This window comes from Epinephelus lanceolatus, chromosome 9, assembly GCF_041903045.1.
Source record: "Epinephelus lanceolatus isolate andai-2023 chromosome 9, ASM4190304v1, whole genome shotgun sequence".
NCBI lineage: Eukaryota > Metazoa > Chordata > Actinopteri > Perciformes > Serranidae > Epinephelus > Epinephelus lanceolatus.
The window spans coordinates 24,694,806-24,712,126 of record NC_135742.1 but is presented as its reverse complement, the minus strand read 5'-3'; the positions used below and the strand labels follow the sequence as shown (position 1 = coordinate 24,712,126).

Sequence of the window (17,321 nt, the reverse complement as noted above, 5' to 3'; positions counted from 1 at the left end):
TGTATTTACCAACAGCTGTTTTCCAAAGTATTTCCGAGCCCATGTAGTCTTACCCTTTATACAGTCATGTTGATTTTTAATGCAGTGCGGCTTGAGGGGTTGAAACTCATGGCTATTCACTACTGGTTTCAGCTTTGCCCCTTATGTGCAGAGATTTCTGCAGACTCTGAATCTTTTGATGATATATTAGTAGAAGTATTCTTGTTTTGTTTGTAGGTGGATGGCATAAATGAAATCTTTGAAGCAAAAAAGGACAAACCACCGTTAAATAAGAATGAGCCTCCTGTGGCAGGAGCCATCAGATGGGTCCGATTTCTTTTCCACCGCATCAAACGCACCATCCTTTCCTTCCTGGATGTATCAGAGATGCTGGAGAATGAACAGAGTAAAGCGGTGAGTTATTTTAATGTTACACAGCTGTGAAGGGGCAGTGTGAATATTGAACTGTTAAGACACCAAAATATTATTGAAAGCTTTTATGTGACTTTTGCTGCTTTTCACTAAGGCAAAGGACAAGTACACAGAAATTGCAGTGAAATTTAGAGACTATGAGGTGAAGAAATATGAGCACTGGCTGGCTGAGACAGAATGCACCTTGCCATTGCTAATGAAAAAACACCTGTTGGTCATGATTACCACTGAAAACCAAAACCAGGCAGAGCTGGTATGTATCTCTCGCTATTTATTTGCTTATAACTGTTACTTAGTATTGTGCTAAATACAGATACAGAAACTATCACTCAATTTCCTGTTTTGATTTTTCTCATTTTAAGGATGTCCCACCAACTGAAAGCAGCCGACAGCGAGGCGTGCGATACAATGTGAACTTTGCTCCAGAGATCAGGGAAATTATTTCTGAGACAGAAAACCTTATATCACAGGGCTACTCTGTGACTGATCTGCCTCATACTGTTGCTCTACAGGAGCGCAAATTAATCAGGTAATGATAATGACTGGTAACTGAATATCAAACCACTGATTGATGTAATCTGTTGCCTGACCTGTTTCAACCTTGGTTTTAGGTATGCGAATGATCTGAACAACCTTGTCAACCGCTACCACTCTGTGGTGGACAGCCTGAGTGAGGCAAAGTTCATCATGCTGGCTCAACAGATCAAAGCCGTCGATAAAGAGATGTTATTTGGATGCAGAAGACTCAACTGGAATTCTTTGGGTATGATGCATACAGAAGCTGAAATATTTGTTTCCTCTGATGTATGCACACTTGGGATCTGATAAAATTAGTCTTTAAATTGAAATCAGATAATGTGGGTTTAATTTCAGGCATCGCTGACTTCATCAACCGAGGTATGCAGGCTGTCGCTAAGTTTGAGTTAGTTGTCAGTCAGATTCAGAAGAATGAGAGGGACATTGAGTCTAAGTTGCAGTCCATGGTGATGGCCAACTTACTAAAATTTCCAGTCCCAGAAAAATCAAACGACTTACCAGGTAGGATATTATTTCATTACATAATAATCATGACATTATAAGAATTCAAACTTATTGTCATTGACTTGATTGCATGTTTTTTTCAAGGTGTCAAGGAGTTCTGTGAGCGCATCGAGCAAGAGCGGGTCAAGACTGTGAATTTGCTAAGTAGAAAGTATGCAGACATTGGACCCCTCCTCACAAAGACAGAACACTTATTCATGGAAACCAGCAGTGGCAAAGCAAAATGTATGGTAGATTATTACAAGTACTGGGAACGCAAGGTGCTAGACTCCCTTACAAAGATGGTGCTGAGGTAATTACGTGATATTGATGTTTTTATCTACTTTGTGAGCAGTAATATTTGCTGCTCATGTGAAATCCACAATATCTGTCTCAACTACTGTAACATTCCTTTTTTTGACTTTCACATTAAGGAACATCCAGGCCTTTAACATGGCGCTGATGGGAAGTACCGCTCTTTTCCAAGTTGATGCCATTCTGTCTGCCCCTAAAATTGTGCTGCAGCCCCAAAGCAGTGAGATCTATTGGCTGATCATGCAGTGTATCAGAGACTGTGTAGAGAGCACCAAGGTAGTGTCATCATAATTCTCCCATGTGTCACTGCATTAAAGAACATTTGTAATCTAGCACTAACAATGTGACATCGTTCTGTCAATATTGTTGTGTTTCAGCAATTTGTGCGTTGGATGCATGGGACCTGCATTGAGTGCCCTCCACAATGTGTGGCTGGTGAAGACGAGGAGGTGACATTCACCTTCTACAGTGACGTGAAGCAGCATCCTCAGATAAATGAGAGCGCCATGACAGTGTCCCAGAACATCCAGCGTCTGCTCTTCTCTCTGGATCAGTACCTCGTCCACTGGAAACGCTATCGGCCCCTTTGGGAAAAAAACAAAACCATTGTCAATGAAAAGTTTGCTGCAAGAAATCCATCCTGTGTCATGTACGATGATAAGCTGCAGTTTCTTTCTGGCATCAATCAGGAGGTGATGCTGGAGCCTCTTTTTAAGAATGAGCACATCATCCATCTAAACCTGGAGCCTCTGGCTCACACAGTACGGGACACTGCTGAATCCTGGATCAGTTCACTAGGTAGCATGCTCAACAAGCCTGCCAAAGAGGATCTCTTCAACTTAAGAGATGAATTCATGGTATTGAATCATGCTACACTATTTATACCATGTTTGTTGTATATTCTTTGATTTTTATTTTATATATGATTCACCATTATGGTTATTTCATTCAACAGCAACTCTCTAACAAGCTAAAACAGAAACCTGACACGTTTGAAGACCTGACGTCTGTCCTTGGCACCATCGCAGACATTAGGGACATGTCTCTAGATGTGGAGATGAGATTCACTGACATCCAGGAAAGATACAGAACACTGGCAATGTACAAAGTGGAGGTAATGTGTGTTTAATGTTAAACAATTATTCATTGAAGGCATAAGTTGATATTATTTCCGATGTTGAACTTCTTGTGTTCTACTTTGTATCATTAGGTCGGAGAAGATGAACTAGAGCTGGTGGCCAGCATTGCACAGATATGGAGTGACCTGTTTGCTGAATCCAGACAAGTGGATCAAAGTCTGAAGGATGTCAAGATATCCTTCACTGAGGTAAGAAATCCAACCCACACAATCTCCTTAGAGTACATTTGTTTTTTGTAATTGTACTTTTACTGTTCTCTTTCCATTCTCCTTCCATCACACTCAAAGACTACAAAGGACAAGATTGAAGAGTTTAAGCAGGAGTTATGTATCTTTGCTGAAAGCTTCAACATGCATGGTCCTGGAGCTGTGGGAGACGATTTGGACAAAGGTGCATTACTTGTGCACTTTAACACTGGCTTCCTTTGTTATATCCAGAGCAATAATATATGATGTTACATTTTGAAATCCAGTGGAGGAACCAGTTTCCCTCTTTTGCTCTTTGCAGGACTCACCATTATGGGAATATATGAGGCAGACCTTGCCAAGATAGTGTCAGGACGGCAGGAGCTAGCTAATGCCGAGAAGCTACTGGACCTTCCAGTCACTGTGTACCCAGAGGTTATCAGCATGCAGAAGGACATGATGGGCTTGAGACAGATCTATGGTGTCTATAAAGCTCAAAAGGTCGGATGTGGTTGCACATTTGGACACATTACACAGAATTCTGGTCAACATTGTTTTTCAAGTATTTTGTGTGTTTGTCCTTACATCTTTCAGGATGCAAAGACAGAGTGGTCTCAGACACTGTGGGCTGATTTAAACATCCAGCTGCTACAGGAGGGTGTTGAGGGTTTCATCAAAAGCTTGAGGCAGCTGCCCAAAGATGTGCGGGCATTACCTGTGGCCTTCTTCCTAGAAGGACGTATGAAGGAGTTCAGAGAGTCTCTGCCTCTTCTGCTGGACCTGAAGAACGAGGCCCTTAGAGACAGGTCAGTCTCTAGATTGACACCAGAACCTAACTGAGATAAATCTCATGCCCAAAACAATGTGAAAGTAGAGTATGAAAATGTATGCTGACCAGGATATAATGATGATCAATATATCAACATCAAATGAATGTGTTTTTATATTTTGGACCACAGACACTGGAAGGAGCTGATGGAAAGGACCAGCACTAAATTCGAGATGAACCCTGAGAGCTTCACTCTGGAGAACATGTTTGCTATGGAGTTGCACAGATTCGCAGATGTCATAGGTGACATTGTCACCTCTGCTGTAAAAGAGCTCAGTATTGAGAAGGCAAGTTTCCATCTTTGTGAATGATCGCAAACTTGACTTATGGATCAGTTGTATCAGTTTATTAGTAAAATCACGAATACACTTAAAACATATAATTCATGTGTGTGTGTGTGTGTGTGTGTGTGTGTGTGTGTGTGCTTTTTCAGGGAGTGAAGGAGGTGGTTGAGACCTGGGAAAACATGAAGTTCAGTGTGCATCCCTATTTCAAAGGCACCCAGGAACGTGGTTCTATTCTTGGTGCAGTGGACGAGATCCTGCTGAATGTGGACAATGACGCCATGAACTTACAGAGCATGGCAGGCAGCCGTTTTGTGGGACCTTTCCTTGGTACCATACAGCAGTGGGAAAAAGACCTGTCTCTGATCAGTGAGACCATAGAGGTCAGTGAGAGCAGCCACAGCTCCCATCACTTTAGCTGATCCATGAAACCCCTACTAAAAAAATATTTCTTGCACAGGTGTGGTTGCTGGTACAGCGAAAATGGATGTACCTGGAGAGCATATTCATTGGTGGAGACATCAGCTCACAGTTACCGGAGGAAGCCAAGAAATTTGATAACATTGACAAAAAATTCAAAGAAGTAAGTCTTGCCATAATACTGGCCTGATGAAAGCAAAGTACTCTGATACTGGACATGTCAGAGTAACATTGTCTTCTTCATTTTTTGTGTAGATAATGAATGAGACTGTGAGGGGTCCAAATATTAAGCGGTGTTGCCTGATTCCCAACCGACTAACAGACCTGCAGGCCCTGAGCGATGGTCTAGAGAGGTGCCAGAAGAGTCTTAATGACTACCTGGACTCCAAGCGCAATGCGTTTCCTCGCTTCTTCTTCATCTCAGATGATGAACTGCTCAGCATTCTGGGGAGTAGCGACCCCGCCTGTGTCCAGGAGCACATGATCAAGGTATCACCCCACTACAAATAAAGGAGAAGGGATGGAGAGGATATTTTGGCATTGTTCTTCAAAGTGGGGATGAGGAGGATCACTGTTTGTCATGTGTGTGAAACATTTCCTATTTTTCTTTTCTTTGTTCCACAAGATGTATGACAACATAGCATCTCTGAGGTTCGATGTGGAAAGCAATGGAGAGACTGTAGCTGGAGCCATGGTATCTGCTGAGGGTGAGGTGATGGAGCTGAGGAAGCCCATCCCAGTGGAGGGCAAGGTGGAGGAGTGGATGACAGGAATACTACAGGAGATGAGGAAGACTAATAGACTTATCACCAAGGAAGCAATCTTCCGCTACTGTGAAGACATGAACAGGTGTGTGTAGATACTAAAGCTATCAAAAGTGTCAATACTTTTTTGATACTACATTTTTAAAATGATACAATCTCAATTGTACAGTGGATAGTAATGAAAGTACTTAAACTATAAGATCTACAGTCAACCCAAGGCTGCACAGATGAAACAGCAGAAAAGAAAATCAACTGGTCCTCAACCTGTGGCTGTTACAACATTGTTTTTAGTAACAAACCCACCAGGGGACAGAAGACGTGTGCTCTGTCACTTTTCCTACCAACATTCTATAGAGGTTGTTAATTTTAAAGAAAAAGAAGAAAATGATCGTCTTTCATGTGCCTTGGAATTTTTGCCATGGTGTAGAAAGAGGTATTGAGTATGTTGTTTTATACTAGCATTGTATCGAAGTGTAAAATTCTGGTGCTATGGTGACAATATCCGTAGATACTACGTGTGTGAGCAATTTTGACAGTATCTGTGTGTGCACATGAGCCACACTCAATTTGCCATTCTCATTTCTCTCAGGATGGACTGGATGTTGCTGTACCAAGGCATGGTGGTGTTGGCTGCAACTCAAGTGTGGTGGACCTGGGAGGTAGAGGATGTCTTTAAAAATGTGAAGAAAGGAGAGAAGCACGCACTGAAGAACTATGCTAAGAAAATGCACCAGCAGATTGATGAGCTGGTGACACGCATCACACAACCTATGAAGAACAATGACAGACGAAAGATAAACACAGTGCTTATCATCGACGTCCATGCAAGAGACATTGTCGACAACTTTGTGCAAGAGAGGTAAGCTTAACCATTGGGAGTTTTCACTTTTTTTAATCGCACATCACAGTGTAATTCATGTGTTTGAAGGTGAACTTGAATAAGATACAATTTGAATTCTCTTTCCAGTATGATGGACGCGCAAGCGTTTGAGTGGGAAAGCCAACTCAGATTCTGCTGGGTCCGGGAACAAGACAACCTATTTGTGCATCAGTGCAGCGCTTCGTTCTCTTACGGCTATGAATACATGGGGTTGAACGGTCGATTGGTTATAACCCCACTGACAGACCGTATCTACCTCACCATCACACAGGTATGAGAAGCTTTGAAAATCTGTATTAACCAAACAAAGTCATAAAATACCCAAGCCATCTCATGTAACTTGTTCTGTCGGCTTGTTTTGACAACATGTTGTCTGTATGTGGTTGTGTATTTGTGATGCAGGCCCTTTCCATGTACCTGGGTGGAGCTCCAGCTGGACCAGCTGGTACAGGAAAGACAGAGTCCACCAAAGATCTGGCCAAGGCTTTAGGCCTGCTCTGTGTGGTGACAAACTGCGGTGAGGGCATGGACTACATGGTAAGAAGCCTTCACTTAAAGAGCCAACTGCTACTCAAAAATATCTTAGTACGTTAAAGCGATGTTTGGTAACTATGAAAAAAACTTTGTATAATTTTTGCTGAAACTGTCACAATATTCTGAAAGACATACATGAAAAAATAAATGATCTCCCTTCTCCTCTTCCTATGGCCTTTAATGGCCTTCAGTAGAAGCTACAACAGCGGCGAGAAACAACCAATTAGAGCTGAGAGTCTCTAACACAGCTGTCAATCATGTCATTCAGTGCTCATTAACTGTGGTTAAACTGCCAAACCAGGCAGCGCTGATCAAAATGAATCAAGATTCTGTAACTGCATTGCCTGTTTCTGGCCTCATATGTTTTCAGAAACATATGTTAATGTACTGTTCAGCTGTAAAATAAGAACGTTTATGACCCGGCCGCAATGTTGGAAACAGTCAACCAAAGTACCAAGCAGCGCCCAGCGCTTATTATCATTATTAGTTTACTGTCAGAATTCACCTCAAAGACATTGCTATGTGTTGTTTCTGACCAAATCATGACTAAACATTTTAATTTACAAAAACAAATGTTTTTAAAGTAAATTTTTTGGGACTCTAACATAAAATCTAAAAAATACAGCGACACTTGAATAACAGAGGGTGTCTGTAATCATTGTGCATGTGTGTTTATGGTATGTTTATGCACTCCTATGCATGTACTTGAAAAATACAGCATAAATACAGCTGTATACATTTCATTGCTGCCAATGTGCTCACTTGCATCATTCACATATTGTTTGTATGGTCTGTTGAGTGTGGACTTCACTCTGTTGCACTTTCTGCTAGGCAACATAGCCACTCTCTTTTTTTATATACATCTTTAACAAATACCTGTCCTCTTTGTGTGCAGGCTGTGGGTAAGATCTTCTCTGGCCTTGCCCAGTGTGGAGCATGGGGTTGCTTTGATGAGTTCAATCGCATTGATGCCTCAGTGTTGTCAGTCATCTCCTCCCAAATCCAGACTATCCGCAAAGCTCTGATTCTACACCTTAAAAGTTTTTTTGTAAGTCTGTTGTGGTCATGCAGAACCAGTTATAAATACATTAAAGAAAAAAACATCCAGTTTTCATATAAATTAAGGGATATTTCATAGAAGGTTATTTTACTCATGATATTTAAAATTGAGAACTTGCTTTTTTATCTTATATGCAGAAAAGTTTTTGAATATTATTCCCCTAAATCCAACTCCTTCTTACTGTGCACATCAGTTTGAAGGGCAAGAGATCAGCCTGGATGACCGCATGGGGATTTTCATTACCATGAACCCAGGTTATGCAGGACGCACAGAGCTGCCAGAATCAGTCAAAGCCCTCTTCAGGCCTGTGGTGGTTATTGTGCCTGACCTGCAGCAGATTTGTGAGATCATGCTCTTCTCTGAGGGCTTCCTAATGGCCAAGGTGTGGGACACACGCATAAAAACACAAATTGATTTGAATATTTTATGGTATTTTAAACAACAGTTTTTCATATAAACATGCAAAAATCTGTAACCGTTGCGTACCTACACTTGTCAGTTTATTTTTTTAGGATTTTACCTCTTTAATTTTGTTCAATTCAGATGCTGGCAAAGAAGATGACAGTGCTGTATAAGCTGGCTCGTGAGCAGCTGTCCAAACAGTCTCATTATGACTTTGGCCTGCGAGCTCTGAAGTCTGTTCTGGTGATGGCAGGAGAACTGAAGAGAGGCTCACCAGACCTCAATGAGGTAGAGAACAAACATTTTTCAAGTTTCATCCTCTGATGATAAAACTTCTCCTTTTTGTCAACACTCAATATGGAACAAAGAATCTATTTATTTGTGTTTTTCGGGCATACATTAAAGCTTGATTTCTGTTGGGAAAATGCAACAGTGAGGTCTGACGATTAAGATTCAGACAGTGTCTACCTAACATTTTGCAAGTTGAAATGTCCTAATGCCACAGATAATATGAGAGAGAAAAATACTTCTGGTATTATAGTAATTTATTACAGGTTTTATTTCTCCTTGCTGGTTTATTTGAAGTACATGTAGGGCCTGCAGTCTGGCTTAGAAACTGTGTAACAAAACACTTGGGTGTGACAGTGTGCAAATGTACCTGATAACCTTTTTTCCCTAAAAGAACCATAGGTTTCAGAAACATTAAAAAGGAAAAAATAGTCTGAGGTCACACATCTAAAATTGTATTTGGCTGAGTGATTTTTTGCTGAAAATACTACAGGTTCATTTGACAAGACAGATTTTTTTATCTTGAAAATATTCCCCGCTTTAATCCTTGTGAACATATTATTTTGCTCTGTTATGAGATTTTGTAATGGTTTGTGGTCTTTTGTCACTAATTTGCTGTTATTTCCATCTCTCCTCTCCACAGGACGTGGTGTTGATGCGTGCTCTCAGGGACATGAACCTGCCAAAGTTTGTGTTTGAGGATGTGCCCCTGTTCCTCGGGCTGATCTCAGATCTCTTCCCTGGTCTGGACTGCCCTCGTGTTCGCTATCCCAACTTCAATGATGCTGTGGAAGAGATCCTGCAAGAGAAAAAATATGTCATACTGCCTAACCAGGTGTCTCATTTGGATCTTAGATTTGAGATGCAGGCTTTCCTACAGTACTTAAGATGTTGAATTGCAAAGATTTAGTTACAGCATGTGAGTGTTTACATGTTGATATGCCCTATTCTTGCTGTCTGTGGTTTCAGGTGGATAAAGTGGTGCAGATGTATGAGACAATGATGACCAGACACACTACTATGATTGTGGGCCCAACAGGTGGAGGGAAATCAGTTGTCATCAGCACATTATGTCAAGCTCAGACCAAGTCAGTTTACATCACCTAAGTTCACACCACGTTACTGATCTTTTGTGTCAGCAGTAATGACCTTTATTTTATCTCATTACCAGATTGGGATTGCATACCAAGATGTATCCTCTGAATTCTAAAGCCATGAGTGTCATTGAACTTTACGGTGTTCTGGACCCTGACACACGAGACTGGACTGACGGGATTTTGTCCAACATCTTCCGTGACATCAACAAGCCTACTGACAAAAAAGAGCGAAGGTAAAAAAAAAAAAAAAAAAAATTTTAATCATTCAGTGGAATGTGGTGATGTTCAGTAGTCCGTAGTATTCATTCATTCATACTACATGAAAACATGAATTTGATTCACAGGTACATCCTGTTTGATGGGGATGTGGATGCTCTGTGGGTTGAGAATATGAACTCAGTGATGGATGACAACAAGCTCCTCACTCTAGCCAATGGAGAACGGATCCGTTTACAGAGTCACTGTGCCTTGCTGTTCGAGGTTTGTCTGAATTTCAAGATGGCTGTCAGCAGAATACCTATACTGGTTGTGGCAAGATGGTAATCCTGGATTTGCAAAACTCTTGTGAGTCTCTTTAAAATATTCTTGTCTTGGTGTTTCATGGTGTGACAACACTGTGGTTAAGGTCTGGTTAGGTTAAGACACAAAAAGCAATTGGTTAGAGTAAAGAATTATGGTTTGGGTTGAGATGGTCACTTGAAACACTGAACATGAAATCTCACTGGAGTTTTTGCAAATCTGGGGTTACCGTGTAGACACAACCCACTTTTCTGCGAAGCAACATTCAATGCAAAAATGTAAGGAAACTTTACCATCACAGGTTGGAGATCTGCAGTATGCCTCGCCTGCTACTGTTTCCCGCTGTGGGATGGTTTTTGTTGACCCCAAAAACCTGCGATACACCCCATACTGGCAGCGATGGGTGAACAACAGGCCTGAAAGGGTAAGAGGAAAAAACATACACTATGTAATAATTGCACTTGTTCATAAATTGATATCTCAACACTGTTTTTTTTTTAGGAACAAAAAGTGCTCAACAAACTGTTTGAGAAATATGTGCACAGCTCCATTGACATGATTGTGGACGGTATTGTTGATGGCATACAGAGCCAGAAACTGAAGACTGTTGTCCCTCAGACAGATCTGAACATGGTAGGTTAATCTCATCCCTCTCAAATATACCCCAGCACTAGCAATGTTGTATTTATGCATGCAGATTAGTACAGTGCCATATTCAGACGACTGGGATTAAGTGTTTATTTGTTGGCTGTGTGTTTAGGTGACTCAGCTGTGCTTGACTCTGGATGCACTGCTTGAGACAGAGAGCAGCAGCGCTGAAGTCCTGGAATGTTACTTCTTGGAAGCTCTGTATTGTTCACTGGGGGCCACACTGTTGGAGAGTGGCAGGATCAAGTTTGATGAGTTCATCAAAAGGCTTTCCTGCTTAACCACGGTGCACGATGAGAAAACCCTGGCTGGGCCTGGTGAGATCCCAGGTAAAAAGTTCTAAAATTACCATCTGTTGTCAAGATTGTGTAGTTTTGATAACACCCTTTTAGGTACAGTTTATAACTAACATTTAATATTGTATAATAGGGTAGTGGTTCTCAATGTTTTTTTTAAATAATGTACCCCCTTTTAAAGCCAAGTGTCCCCTGGCCAGCACAAGATATTTTTGGTAGAAATACACAGTGAACAAACATTAACGTATTTGCATTTCATTTGGCAGTTGACAGTCTACAGCAGTTAACGATTGCATTGAAAATAAGAATACTGAAATTAAAATGTGGTTATTAATTGTTTTTTTTTTTAACTTATTATAGCATAAGTACTTTAGGAGTTATGGGTGACTGATATTTTTTAAATTAACATTTTAAAAAATCTCATTCTCCACATGAATATTTCCAAGTGCATTTGTGATCTTATTATTGACAACAAAATGTTTGCATCCATGCAGGATACCTCCCAACTCTATATGATTTCCATTTTGATGGAACACAGGAGAAGTGGGTTCCCTGGAGTTCCCTGGTCACCAAATACATCCACGACCCTGAGATGAAATTTGCTGATATTCTAGGTAAAGAGTTAAAATCAAATATCCTGCATTCATACTTATGAATTTGAGCTTTTTGGCCCTCCTGAGCTCCTTCTGCCACTTTGACTCCATGATCCTCCATCCTTGCTTCAGTGCCAACTGTCGACACCACGAGAACCAGTTGGATCCTTGAACAGATGGTGAAGATAAAGAGGCCGGTGCTTCTGGTTGGAGAGTCTGGCACTTCCAAGACTGCCACCATTCATAACTTCCTTAAGAACCTCAATGCAGATACAAGGGTGAGTTCACCATTCAACCATGCACATGCACATTTGATATGAGTCTCAATTCGTAACATTTTTCCCCTTCTGTTTCTAGATCACTCTGATGATCAACTTCTCATCCAGAACAACTTCGATGGACCTGCAGAGGAACTTGGAGGCCAATGTGGAGAAAAGGACCAAAGACACCTACGGGCCTCCTATGGGAAAGAGACTGCTGGTCTTTATGGATGATATGAATATGCCAAAGGTTCCTGCTCCAAGCTCTCAACCAAGTTTCTTATCTTCTTCACTCTAACAGTGCTTGTATGTTTGACATTATTGTAATATACTGTGTGTTCATGCAGGTGGATAGTTATGGCACACAACAGCCCATCGCACTTCTGAAGCTGTTATTGGACAGAGGAGGTATATATGACAGAGGAAAGGATCTGAACTACAAAATCCTCAAGGACCTTGGTTTTATTGCTGCTATGGGAAAGGCAGGAGGTGGGAGGAACGACGTGGATCCCCGCTTCATCTCGCTCTTCGGTGTCTTCAGCATCCCCTTCCCTGCAGTGGACTCCCTCCACCTAATCTATTCTTCCATTATCAAAGGCCATACCAGAGTGAGTTTCTCTTTCCTGCAAAAATCAGAATCTCAGTCATTCATCTCATCTGGTTTAATAAACTTGGTCAAATCTTTCAGGCATTTGAAGACGCCATACAGAAGGTTTGTGATAAAGTCACTGTCTGCACACTGGAACTGTACAACAACATCATTAAAGATCTGCCACCCACGCCCTCCAAATTCCATTACATCTTCAACCTGAGGGACCTGTCAAGAGTTTACAATGGACTCACCCTTACCAAACCCGACAGGTCTGATCTAAAACATTCACTCTATTAACAGACTAACAGAGACTCTGCAGTTTTTAAATGTATTTGCTTTGCTTGTCCTCTCTAACAGGTTTTTGACTGTCACCCAATTTGTGCGTGTCTGGAGAAATGAGTGCCTGCGAATCTTCCATGACAGACTCATTGATGAAACTGACAAAGCCCTGGTAGTAATTATTAGTAATAGTAGGAGATGTTTACCAGAGCTGCACAATAAATGTTTTTTTTTCTTTCATATTCATCTCTACATCATCTTGTGCAATAAACACTTCACTCAGGGAATTTTTTATCAAGTTGAAAAACAGTATCAGTAGAAAATTGCAATTCAAAATGTAACTATATATATTTTTTTTTTTTTATTGTGCCTTTTGTGTATGTGAACGTTATGTGTAATCGTTCCTCCAACTGTAATTACAAATGTAGGCTCAAAATCTCTACTGTACACTGAATTTCCACCAGGTCCAAGGCCACATAAAGAACCTGATCGAGGAGCATTTTAAGTCAGACACTGAAGCAGTCATGAGGGACCCAATTCTTTTTGGAGACTACAGAACAGCCCTCAGTGAGAGTGAACCCAGGGTCTATGAGGACATACAGGACTATGATGCATCAAAAGCCCTGTTTCAGGTATTGTCAAGTTATCAACTGTTATTAAAATTAAAATTGAAATGTAATAATAATTCGACAGACTACATATATTGAAGGACCATTGTGTTTTTTGCATCTTGCAGGAAATTCTAGAGGAATATAACGAGAACAAGTCGAGGATGAACCTAGTACTGTTTGACGATGCTCTGGAACATCTGACCCGCGTGCACCGTATCATCCGCATTGATCGTGGCCATGCTTTGCTCGTTGGTGTGGGGGGCTCTGGCAAACAGTCCCTCACCAAGCTAGCTGCCTTCGCTGCCGGCTGTGAGGTTGTAAAACACACTCATACATAAGGCAGCGCAAGTTAACTTTTTATAACATTTTCGCTACTAGACACCACATGTCATGCCAAGCAATGGAGGAATATGTACACAAAATACACAACATTTAGAATATTTCCTTTTACTGCCATAAGAATGTTGGATCTTAGTTGTGAATATTTGACTCATAAGTTCAGTGAATCACTGGAACAAGAAGATTTGTAATGTAGTTATAGGTGACACTGTCTTCCAATGTGGAAACAAGAGTGCTCTACCTTTAAACCTGCTGGAGGAGAAATTGAAAAGGAAAATAAGAGTTTAAGAGGTTCGGCGGCATCAAGCTATACCTTTTTAGTCATCTTTTTAAAAGTGGGTTTTAACTCTGAGTTCTGTGTTGTAAAACATCACATATTGAGTAATCTCAAAAACCTTGTAATGGGATCTGTTTTTCACAGGTGTTTGAGATAACACTGAGCAGAGGATACAGTGAGTCAAACTTCCGTGATGAGCTGAAAGCACTGTACTTGAAGCTTGGCATTGAAAATAAGAAGATAGTCTTCCTCTTTACTGATGCCCATGTTGCTGAGGAAGGCTTCTTGGAACTCATTAACAACATGCTCACCTCAGGTTGGATAGCACTTAAACTTGCTTGCTCACACTACATTTATTTTTTTGTAAAAGCTACAGCGGTAGTACTGTGATGATGCTCTCTCTTTATAGGCATTGTTCCTGCATTGTTCCCCGATGATGAGAAGGAGTCTGTTCTCAACCAGCTTCGCGATGAGGCTCTCAAGATGGGAGCAGGTCCTTCCAAAGAGAGCGTGTGGCGGTATTTTGTCAACAAGAGCGCCAACAATCTGCACATTGTTTTAGGCATGTCTCCAGTGGGGGACACCCTGAGGACACGCTGCAGGAACTTCCCAGGTGATATGCAGTGTCAGGCTTCACTTGATGTTATAATAATGTCAGATTTTATTCACTAATTATACTTTTTTTCCTCAGGACTGATGAACAACACTGTGATAGACTGGTTCCTGCCATGGCCTCCACAAGCATTACTTGCAGTGGCTCAGTCTTTCCTCGGTGTGTTACACTGGGTCTTAAGTGATAATTGAGAGGGATTAATTCTGTATCAGTCTATACATTTGTTTTAGGGATATCCTGCATAGTATATATTTTAGGGGCTTACTTTCCTTGCTTTGACAAGACCTACAGCTGGACTATTATTCCTACATTTTGAGATTTTGTTTTTATTCTCAATGTTTTTCTTTCTACAGGTGAATGTCCAATGATTCCTGAGGCACACTGTGCAGCAGTGATAGAGCATGTGTGCATGGTCCATAGCTCTGTGGGTGACTATAGCAAGCTATTCCAACAGAAACTCAGACGGTGTAACTTTGTCACTCCAAAGAATTACTTGGACTTCATTAGCACCTATTCTAACCTCTTGGAGGAAAAGGACCAATATATTCTGGGTAAGATGATGGAACATATTATAAGTCTGTGCCTCTGTGTGAAAGGTTTCAACTGGTGCCACACCAGTGTGATATGTTTTTTTGTTAACTAGTTCTCTCCTGTTCCAGCTCAGTGTAAGCGTCTAGAGGGAGGTTTAGACAAACTTAAGGAGGCCAGTGAGCAGCTGGCTGAGCTGAATGTCAAACTAGCGGAGCAGAAGGTGGTCCTTGCTGAAAAGTCCACAGCTTGTGAGGCCCTGCTGAAAGAAATTACTACAAACACAACTGTAGGTCAGTGAGTACCTGCATCTCTCAGCTCAGGGTTATGATAAACACAGCGTACGTAGGCTTCCACAGCTAAACACAGCTGCTGCAAACCACCTAATGAATAACGTTTTCTTTCCTAGCTGAGGAGAAAAAGACTCTGGCTGAAGACAAAGCCAAAGAGATTGAAGAACAGAACAAAGTGATATCTGTTGAGAAGAAAGAAGCTGAAAGTTCCCTGGCTGAAGCCCTGCCGGTATTAGAGGCAGCCCGCATTGCCCTGCAAGACCTGGAAAAATCTGATGTCACAGAAATCCGGTCAGCTCTTCTCTTCACTCAGAGCATTGTTTTCATCATATTTGAAAATGTTAGCAATAATGGCCAAATTCAACAGGATGAATTAATAAACAGTAACATCTGTAATGTAGACAAAAATAAAATTGTAAACCTCTAGAGCAAACAAATGAAAAGTACTGTATGTGGGATTGATCAATATTTTAGAACAGGGGTCTTTAGTGTCTTTCAGGCAAAAGACCCCTTAGCTGAAAGAGAGACAGAGCAAAGACCCCCTACCACATATATTGTATAAAACTTAATTGCTTATTGAACTGGGTGGATGGAGGTTGTCGGGCAGGGGGCCGTATCACCCTCAGGTTGCAGTCTTGACCTTGCTTTTCAGGTAGGTGAGGGAGGAAAAGGAAAATCCACTTTCACAAAGTTGTTGGAAAAGGAAAAATATGTTGGATTTTTGTTAATGTCTATTTTCAGACATATTTTAATTGAAGAATGTAAAACAAGAATCAAACAGTAATTTGGCAACCCCCCTGCAGCAACTCTGAGGACCCCCTAAGGGTCGCGGACCCCTATTGAAGACCCAGGTTCTAGAATGTTTAATTGAGCACTGATCAATCATGCAAAACCAGGACTTGACATACCTGATCATAAAAGCATGCCATCTCTTAATCTACCCTTCCTCTCTATCTCCCTTTCTCTGCTGGCCCATCATGCAGATCCTTTGCCAAGCCACCCAAACAGGTGCAGGTGGTTTGTGAGTGCATCCTGGTGCTGCGTGGCTACAAGGAGATTAGTTGGCAGTCAGCCAAGGGGATGATGTCAGAAGCCAACTTTTTGCGCTCACTGATGGAGATGGACTGTGATTCCATTAATAACAGCCAGGTCAAAACTGTCAAAGGTAAGTCGGCTTCATAATCCATGAATAATATGAATACTAATGACAGCAGCAAGTATGCTACAGTTATTGTCTTTGCAACTTTCCCTGGATAGGCTTCCTAAAGAACCTCCAGACCAGCTTTGAGGAGATGCAAGCTATCAGTAAGGCTGGCTCAGGAATGCTGAAGTTTGTCGAAGCTATCATGGGTTACTGTGAAGTTGCAAGGGAGATAAAACCCAAGAGAGATAAGGTAATGTGAGGTTTGTATATGCTGTTACATCATGCTCTCAAAGAAGGAACATAAATTAAACAGTTACATTTCCAATATTTTTTTTTAGGTGGCACGCCTAGAGAAGAACTTCTTTCAGAGTAAGCGGGAGCTGGAGAGCATTCAGAGTGAACTTAACAATATCCAGAAAGAGTTGCAGGCTCTTGGAGAGAAGTACGAAGCTGCTATCAGTGAGAAACAGCTGCTGCAAGAGGAGGCTGAGCTGATGGAGAGGAGGCTGATTGCGGCTGACAAACTCATCTCTGGCCTGAGCTCTGAGAATGAACGGTGAGACTGTAAAAAATGCAACAAATGGAGTCACAGCACTTAACCTAACCAACCTTTCTAAGAGTTGCTCATTTGTTTCTTTTTAATCTTTGTTCATAATTCTTTTGTGTCTCCACCTGTCTTTCTTTACTACTCCCTCTTTTCC

The 17,321-nt window shown here is 41.3% G+C and overlaps 1 protein-coding gene across 1 annotated transcript in view; it reads left to right on the top strand.

The window, feature by feature from the left end:
- Window positions 1-17,321, top strand: part of dnah10 (dynein axonemal heavy chain 10) — a 29,351-nt gene that overhangs the window by 5,078 nt on the left and 6,952 nt on the right. The window contains exons 12-59 of the mRNA XM_078170738.1: window positions 217-393; window positions 506-664; window positions 774-940; window positions 1,023-1,174; window positions 1,285-1,449; window positions 1,537-1,744; window positions 1,866-2,022; window positions 2,124-2,603; window positions 2,702-2,860; window positions 2,957-3,073; window positions 3,173-3,275; window positions 3,393-3,571; window positions 3,665-3,876; window positions 4,030-4,190; window positions 4,337-4,566; window positions 4,644-4,766; window positions 4,859-5,092; window positions 5,229-5,452; window positions 5,957-6,226; window positions 6,335-6,518; window positions 6,650-6,784; window positions 7,677-7,829; window positions 8,035-8,223; window positions 8,385-8,531; window positions 9,175-9,366; window positions 9,501-9,619; window positions 9,703-9,861; window positions 9,973-10,108; window positions 10,449-10,571; window positions 10,649-10,780; window positions 10,908-11,124; window positions 11,586-11,705; window positions 11,817-11,962; window positions 12,042-12,194; window positions 12,292-12,552; window positions 12,633-12,805; window positions 12,894-12,987; window positions 13,280-13,447; window positions 13,552-13,740; window positions 14,187-14,358; window positions 14,452-14,655; window positions 14,734-14,814; window positions 15,009-15,206; window positions 15,315-15,476; window positions 15,593-15,767; window positions 16,460-16,641; window positions 16,734-16,870; window positions 16,959-17,176. Of these exons, the coding sequence (XP_078026864.1) occupies window positions 217-393; window positions 506-664; window positions 774-940; window positions 1,023-1,174; window positions 1,285-1,449; window positions 1,537-1,744; window positions 1,866-2,022; window positions 2,124-2,603; window positions 2,702-2,860; window positions 2,957-3,073; window positions 3,173-3,275; window positions 3,393-3,571; window positions 3,665-3,876; window positions 4,030-4,190; window positions 4,337-4,566; window positions 4,644-4,766; window positions 4,859-5,092; window positions 5,229-5,452; window positions 5,957-6,226; window positions 6,335-6,518; window positions 6,650-6,784; window positions 7,677-7,829; window positions 8,035-8,223; window positions 8,385-8,531; window positions 9,175-9,366; window positions 9,501-9,619; window positions 9,703-9,861; window positions 9,973-10,108; window positions 10,449-10,571; window positions 10,649-10,780; window positions 10,908-11,124; window positions 11,586-11,705; window positions 11,817-11,962; window positions 12,042-12,194; window positions 12,292-12,552; window positions 12,633-12,805; window positions 12,894-12,987; window positions 13,280-13,447; window positions 13,552-13,740; window positions 14,187-14,358; window positions 14,452-14,655; window positions 14,734-14,814; window positions 15,009-15,206; window positions 15,315-15,476; window positions 15,593-15,767; window positions 16,460-16,641; window positions 16,734-16,870; window positions 16,959-17,176 (8,396 nt within the window). The remainder of the gene's footprint in view (window positions 1-216; window positions 394-505; window positions 665-773; window positions 941-1,022; window positions 1,175-1,284; window positions 1,450-1,536; window positions 1,745-1,865; window positions 2,023-2,123; window positions 2,604-2,701; window positions 2,861-2,956; window positions 3,074-3,172; window positions 3,276-3,392; window positions 3,572-3,664; window positions 3,877-4,029; window positions 4,191-4,336; window positions 4,567-4,643; window positions 4,767-4,858; window positions 5,093-5,228; window positions 5,453-5,956; window positions 6,227-6,334; window positions 6,519-6,649; window positions 6,785-7,676; window positions 7,830-8,034; window positions 8,224-8,384; window positions 8,532-9,174; window positions 9,367-9,500; window positions 9,620-9,702; window positions 9,862-9,972; window positions 10,109-10,448; window positions 10,572-10,648; window positions 10,781-10,907; window positions 11,125-11,585; window positions 11,706-11,816; window positions 11,963-12,041; window positions 12,195-12,291; window positions 12,553-12,632; window positions 12,806-12,893; window positions 12,988-13,279; window positions 13,448-13,551; window positions 13,741-14,186; window positions 14,359-14,451; window positions 14,656-14,733; window positions 14,815-15,008; window positions 15,207-15,314; window positions 15,477-15,592; window positions 15,768-16,459; window positions 16,642-16,733; window positions 16,871-16,958; window positions 17,177-17,321) is intronic.